The 7,182-nt window shown below is 43.1% G+C and overlaps 2 protein-coding genes across 2 annotated transcripts; both read left to right on the forward strand.

The window, feature by feature from the left end:
* Positions 1 to 1,872: 1,872 nt before the first annotated feature.
* On the forward strand, positions 1,873 to 2,901 carry LOC149191068 (uncharacterized). Its single transcript, XM_089410654.1, has one exon. It carries the CDS (start codon positions 1,873 to 1,875, stop codon positions 2,899 to 2,901), a length of 1,029 nt encoding a protein of 342 aa, XP_089266780.1.
* Positions 2,902 to 3,042: 141 nt separating this feature from the next.
* LOC149191069 (uncharacterized) lies at positions 3,043 to 4,100 on the forward strand. The gene is made up of 2 exons (XM_089410656.1): positions 3,043 to 3,344; positions 3,695 to 4,100. The coding sequence occupies exons 1-2, from the start codon at positions 3,043 to 3,045 to the stop codon at positions 4,098 to 4,100; spliced, it is 708 nt and encodes a 235-aa protein (XP_089266782.1).
* The last annotated feature ends 3,082 nt before the right edge of the window (positions 4,101 to 7,182 follow it).

A 7,182-nucleotide genomic window follows, 5' to 3' on the forward strand; every position in this document is an offset into this window, starting at 1 on the left:
TTTCTTTTTTCTGCTAATATAACGTCGTGGATGGATTCTGGTCGGTGTGAAGAGCGGGAGAGGCTTCACAAATGCGAGTCAGTGGACATAGAACCTATGCTCGAAGACCTTCTCACCTGCTGGGGACATGATGTGTCCGAGAAAAACCTACTCCATTTCTTTCCGAATAGTGCATTGAAGCCAGGTTTCCTTGACAAGGTGTTGGAAGAAGGAGTTTTGGAAAAAGGCACTCAGGAAGTAAAAAAACCTGATGTTGGAAGGATTTCTTCCCAGCCTGTCGAGGTCTATGTCCAATGAAGAGGCAGGAAGGGAGCTGAAAGGATCCGGAGAAGAGGGTCAAATGCGAAGTCTGGCCTCAGCCTCTGCTGTTGGGGTTAATAGGATGGTTGCGGAGGCAGAGGAAGACAATAGAGACCCTGTTGGAAGGCGAACTGAGCTGTTTGAGGCAGCAGAGACAATCACCCTTACTACCCTAAATAATGGAGAGGGAGAAGCCAAGATGGAGGTAGTGGGTGGGAAGAGGAAGAAGACCAAACTTATCAGAAAAAGGAGGAGAGGCCTAGCTGCATTTTTGGAGTGGATATCCATATAGATCAGGCGATGGAAGCCTCAGAAACCTTCTTAGTTGGCAGAGTTCGTGGAAGAAAGTTCTCGGCTGCTTTCATCAAGGATTGGACTCAGTCAGAATGGAAAGATGCACCGGGTCAGCCAGAAGAGATCAAGATTCTTGACAGAGGTTGGTTTTGCATTCGGTTTGGGCAAAAGGAGCATGTCGAATGGGTGTTGGAAAAGCACTGGAGTTTCGGGAAGAGGCCCATCTTATTCAGGAAATGGACACCCCTGTTCGATGCCCAGAAAGAAAAAATGATGGAGGCTCCAGTCTGGGTCAAATTACTGGGTCTCCCTATGCAATTCTAAACCGACCGGCTTTCTCTTCAATTGGAAACACACTAGGTAAGTTTCTCGACATCGACAGAACATATTTACGCACTCATGACTCGAGCGCTGCCCACCTCTTGGTAAGTTTAAATCCCAGAGAAGGTTTGGCGGATGCTATGATTCTGAAGTATCGAGGTCTATAGTTTATTCAGACCCTAGACTATGAAAACCTCCCTTTCAGATGTCATCGCTACCATAATTATGGACATCTGGCTCGGGAGTGCCCTCTTGGACATCATCATCGTCGAAGGCAAAGGAAAAGTGGGAAAAATCTAGAGAGAAAAAAATCAGATGGTGTTCACTCAGGAAGAAGGGGCTCAGATCAAGGAGACCGATTTTCAGGCAAACACTCAGGAGTTGGGTCTGGAGCATGCGGAGGAAGTTGAAAGAAACAGCCTGGGGTTGCAGCAAGTGAGGCTATATCAAACCTGCTGTCTTTCCTGGGTATCTCTGTAGTCTCTGTAATGGCAGTGACGACTCAGGCGAGTTCCATCCTACCCCCCTCCTCCTCCTTTGCTATTCTAATGCTTTTAATCAATCTGGCTGAGATGAGATTGCTCCTCTCAGGCAGCTATTGAATGATCTGCTAGATCTGAAGAAGGGACTTGCCTCATTAGACAATTTTATAATGGCCATCCCATCTTCTCCTAAGCAGTCTTCCTTTCCCATGGATTTTGCCTCATCTTTTACTCCTGGTGTTGGGGACCCTGAAACCCCCTACAATCTTCGACCTTTAGCCATTAGGAAAGGGAAAGGGCTGGTTGTAGGAGGTCTGGAGCTGGATATGGTGTCAGCAGGTCCGAGAAAGCTAAGAGGAAGGAAAACAAATCTGTCGAAGGCACAGTTGAAGGCTGTCATTGATATTGCTGGAGGGAAACAAATGTCTCTGCCAGGGGTGCTTAGAGCAAAGTAGTCACCCCCTGAGAGTTCTCGATGATCATCTTATCCTACAACTGCAGGGGTCTAGCTAGTCTACCCAAAAAGCTAGCTCTGAAGGATCTGGTCAGGACCAACAAACCTGATATTATCCTTCTCCAAGAAACTCTGGGGAAGGGGGAAGAAATTTCAGGATGTCTCTTCAAGCTTCTTCCGGGTTGGAGCTTCCATGCAATCGATGCTAATGGACATTTGGGAGGGGTGGTTCTGGGTTTTAACGTGAAGGTGTTACGAGAGATCTCCTCTTGGGGATCAGAAAATGTTTTGGCTGTGGAACTATTTTCCAACGAACTATGCATCCCTTTTCTTTTTCTTAATGTCTATGGTCCTGTTTTGGAACGGGAGAGGTTCTGGAACTCCTTCTTCGCAAAGTCTTTTCTGTCGCACCCAAACCTTATAATCGGAGGAGACCTTAATTTTTCTTTGGGGTTGACAGAATCTTGGGGGGTCAGAGCCAGAGCAGATCCCCTTTCTGAGTTCTTTCAAAATAAACTGGCCTCTTCTCTCCTGGTGGATGTCTCCCCACTCAAGTTGCGCCCTACGTGGAGGAATCGAAGAATAGGAGAAGATTGGATCGGGAAGAAACTTGATCGATTCCTGATCTGTGAATCGCTGGCAGAAAATTTACAGGCTTTTAGACATTGGGTTGGGGATGGTGGTCTTTCGGATCATTTCCCTGTCTTCCTGGAAGTGAAGGGAGATTTCACTAAACCGGGTACTCCCTTTAAATTTAATTCTTCTTGGCTTTCGGATGCTTCTTATATTAGCCTCTTCCATAACACTTGGAAGAAAGATGTTCTTAATGAAGATGAGAGTCGCAGTCAGGTTTTTATGGACAATTTAAAAAGGATGAAGGTCGCCTCAAAGCATTGGGCCCTCCAAAAGAAACTGAAGGAAGAAGAAACCCTGAAACTTGTTAACTCTGAGCTTGCCCTCCTTGAAGACCCAGACGGAAATGGCTATGGAACAGTAGAGTCTCGGGCTAGAATTCAAGAGTTGGAGATGGAAAGAAGGAGAATTCTCTAGCTCAGAGAGCAAAGCTAGCGCTTAAAAAGTAGAGCGATCTGGTTGCAGGCAGGGGACGAAAACACCAAGTTTTTTCAGAATTATGCCAAAGGGAGAAAAAACTCTAATACAATCTGGGAAATGAAGAAAGCCAATGGTGAAATGGCTCGTTCTTTTGAAGATTTGGCCTCATTGGGGGTCAATTATTTCAAGAATCTTTTCAAAGCGCCAAAGGAAGTTTCTATTGCAGAAGTTATTAGAGTTGCCCAGATCTTTCCAAGATTCATAGAGGAGGAAAGTAATGATTCCATCATGGAACCTGTTTCTAAGGAAGAGGTTGAAAACATCCTCAAATCTATGCAAAGGGACAAAAGCCCTGGCCCGGATGGCTGGACTACCGATTTTTTCCAGCATTTCTTTGAATTTATTGGAGATGAGTTAGTGGCAGCTGTGGAAGACTCCAGGCATACAAGATCAATATATCATCCCTTCAATGCCACCTTTCTAGCACTCATGACCAAATCTGATCTTCCAGGTTCTTTTGGCGATTTCAGACCCATTTCCCTGTGTTCTTGTGTTTAAAAAATTATTGTCGTCAGGCTAAAACCTTTCCTCTCTAGAAACATTTCCCTTGAGCAATTTGGAATTTTAGACGGAAGACAAAATCATGAAGCTGTAGGAGTTGCTCAAGAAATGCTTCATAGTCTAAAAAAGGAAAAAAAAAGGGAGTCGTTATGAAAATCGATTTGTCTAAGGCCTATGACAGAATCAGCTAGTTGTACCTTAGGCTTCTGTTAACTCACTTGGGGTTCAGGTATGATTTTGTAAGATGGGTTATGAGCTGTGTTTCTTCTTCATCCATAGCTGTCCTGATCAACGGAGCGGCCTCCAGTTTTTTTAGCCCTGAACGTGGCCTTCGCCAAGGCTGCCCGCTCTCTCCCCTTTTGTTTTTGCTGGCAGCAGATGGCATCAGTCTCTTGATCCATGACGCAAAAAGACAGGGGACTCTCAAAGGAATTGAAGTAGCACATAATTTCTGGGTCACTCACCTCCTCTTCATGGATGACATAATCCTTTTCAGCAATGGTAGTCTCGAGGACTGTAGGACGCTCAAGAGGATCTTGGACCTTTTCCTGAAGGCTACTGGTCTCTGCATAAATGAGAGAAAATCTACACTAACATGCATAGGTTTGTCTAGAGAGCTGACACGCAGAGTGTAATTGGTACTGAAATTTGAAGTCAAAATGCTGGAGGATTCTTTTAAATATCTGGGGTTCTTTCTGAAGCTTGACAATTACAGGATAAAAGATTGGAATTGGATCCTTGCAAAACTTGAATCCAAACTAAAACATTGGAGTTACAAGTGGCTTTCCAGGGCTGGTAGGCTTGTGTTAATTAAATCTGTTCTGATGGCAGTCCCAGTCTACTGGGCTAGTCTGACATGGGTTCCCAAAGGAATATTATACTCAATTGATAAATTATGCAGCAGGTTTCTGTGGGCAGGGTCTAAGTCTGAGAAAGTTACCCCTTGGATTGCGTGGGATAAAATCGCTCGTCCTAAAGAGTGGGGAGGCTGGGGTATTAAAAACCTTGCTTGCTTCTCCCAATCTTTAGCAGCAAAGCTCGCCTGGAGACTCATTTCCACTGAGAACCTGTGGACCTCTGTGTCTAAAAGGAAATATATTGATCCCCTATCAATGCTTGATTGGATCAGATTGCCGCAAAAGTCTTCCAAAAACTCCTCGGTGGTTTGGAAAGCTGTGGTTGCATCTGTCAAAGTCATAGAGAAGGGATTGGCTTGGAGTGTGGGGGACGAAACTCAGATCAGGTTGGGTAGAGACCCCTGGATAGGCTGTTCAGAGAGATTTTCTCTATCTCAGGGGCTGGTTTCGGCCTTAAAAGATAGGGGTCTTTACACATTAAATCAGGTGGCTGATCCTCGGGTTTCCACCATCTGGAGTCAAGGGTGGTTTCAGGGAAGAGATTTAAATTTGGATGATGAATGGCTGGAGGAATGGGACTTGTATAAAAGGGACCTTCTTAACTCCTCAGTCAAGCTCTCTGATTCTCTGGATGAGCTTAAATGGGTCTTTGCCCAGAATGGTTTTTATTCTCTAAAGACAGGGTATAAATGGATGATGTCTCAAAATGGATGGGAGAATCCGGCTTGGTGGGCTAAACCGCTATGGAAGTTAAAAGGGCCAGCTAAAACAAGACTGTTCTTCTGGTGTGTCCTGCTTCAGAAAGTTCCTACCTGGGATTTTCTTCAAAGAAGAGGAAGGATTGGTCCTGGTAGGTGCCCCCTTTGTAAAGACAGCGTCGAAACAGTTCAACACCTGTTTCTTTTTTTCCCTTTTAATTCCAGCCTATGGGCCGAAATGTTAAGGCTGTTAAAAGTTCCTTTTAGGTGGGAAGGGCAGGGGCTCTTAGATGCTTGGCAGAGGTGGTGGAATGAAACTTCAAATGACAGAGAGAGAACCATTCCGTTACTCATCACCTGGGGGACATGGCTTGCTAGGAATCAAGTCATCTTTAAGGATTCTGTCTTCCCTATTGGAAGACTTGCTGCAGAAGGAGTTGCTATTTATGAAAGTATTCCTGTTCCTCAAGCTCTTTCTACTTCCAGAGTTGTTCGTCAAGAATCTATCAGATATTCTATGCCGTGGGCTTATTTTGACGGGGCCTCGGACATCAATGGTCGATGCGGGGCTGGCTTGATTATTCACTTATCAAAGGAAAAGGTTGTTAAAGCTTCAGTTGGTCTGGGATAGGGCTCCAATAACTTTGCAGAATTGAAAGCCTTACATCTCCTTCTCTGTTGGCTTATTCTTAGAAATGTGAGAGAAGTCCAGATTTTTGGGGATTCAATGAATACTGTGAATTGGTTTAATGGGTCTCAACACTGCAGCAATTTCATTCTGATTCCCCTGCTTAAAGAAGCTTCTCGCCTCAAAAGTCAGTTCATGGAGATCTCTCTTAGCCATATCTTCCGGGAAAGGAATTTTGATGCGGACCACCTTTCCAAAGCAGGTGTTGAACATGATATGGGGTCGTGGGCTATCACGGAGGAGGAAAATGGGGTGGTTCGATCAGTGGAACAACCCATTTTTGCTTAAGTTCTGTTTCATCAGAAATCGTTTTCTGTTCTTGTACATATTTTGTTTTGGTTCATCTTGCTTTTGCTTCCATTCTCTTCTGTAGAACTTCTTCTGGGCTTCTGGATTTGTGGAGGCCGGGAAGCTATGTTTTCTCATCGATTCTTTTATGTCTTCCGAGAATCCTTCTAGTGATTACTGTGGATTCTTGAGGTCTCTGTTTGCCTATCGTTTCTTTTGCATTCTCAGCACCATATTTCATACCTCTTCTATGTGAATCGGATCCCAGGAGGTGCACGTGTTCTGGAGGAGCTGCTTTTCTTGTTTTGGCTCACTAAGTCTGGTGCGTTTTTACACATCGGGCATGTTTTGTCAGCCGGCTGAGACTTCTTTCCCCATTTATGGTGGAATTGAGTCTCTCTGTAATGCTTTGCATTTACTATGTAACCCTCTTTTTAATAGATGGTTCGATATTTTTCCTGTGGAAAAAATAGATATGCCTCTAGACTTAATTAGGGTTTATCCACCCTATTTCATAAATATTAGTAAAAAAATTACTTTAATGTCAAAGTTAAAACAAATCCAATAATAACTATACATTTGTTAAATACTAATTAAAATTACACATCCCCTTCATACCACAAACTACACTTTTAAAATGTTTTACATATCTCCCTTATATTAAATAACATATAATTAAAATATTTTAACTATAAGGAAGATCTACCTTCAATAATATGTTTTAAATGTAAAAAATTATTTACCTTTCATATATAAATTTAAATATTAATATATATACATTTAAATATTAATATTTTGCTTAAAATAGTTATTGAAATGTTTTATTTATAACAATATTTTTCCATTATTAATATTTCTTAAAATGTCTCCCTAATGAGGGTGGATGAGTATAGGGAGAGGTATCTCATGGGGCGTGCAGCTTTACTACAATTAACGTCTCAACCTACCAATTTTCTTTATTTTCTGTCACCGGAGAGGATGCAATGGAGAGAACAGAGCTTTCGATGGTAGCAAGGACATTGGCCTTGTCTCCCCATGCTTCGAATTGGGGTTTTCTATTAATTTCTTTAGCTGTATGAGAGGGAATTTATTGTGGAGTTTGATGACTGTGTGGCTTTTGGGTTGCAACACCATGTAACTCTTCTTCTTGAGGGCATATTTTATTGGGACCTGCCACCTTGTGGCC

Source organism: Pinus tabuliformis, chromosome 3_1 (assembly GCF_031772625.1).
Source record: "Pinus tabuliformis cultivar Carrire ecotype Pingquan chromosome 3_1, CPIR1, whole genome shotgun sequence".
Taxonomy (NCBI): Eukaryota; Viridiplantae; Streptophyta; class Pinopsida; order Pinales; family Pinaceae; genus Pinus; species Pinus tabuliformis.

Bases quoted from the DNA above. Each gene is read 5' to 3' on its own strand.
- LOC149191069 (XM_089410656.1), top strand. From the start codon at position 3,043: ATGGCTCGTTCTTTTGAAGATTTGGCCTCATTGGGGGTCAATTATTTC. The intron at 3,345-3,694 runs GCATACAAGATC...CTTGGGGTTCAG, and splicing joins GCAGCTGTGGAAGACTCCAG to GTATGATTTTGTAAGATGGG.
- LOC149191068 (XM_089410654.1), top strand. From the start codon at position 1,873: ATGATCATCTTATCCTACAACTGCAGGGGTCTAGCTAGTCTACCCAAA.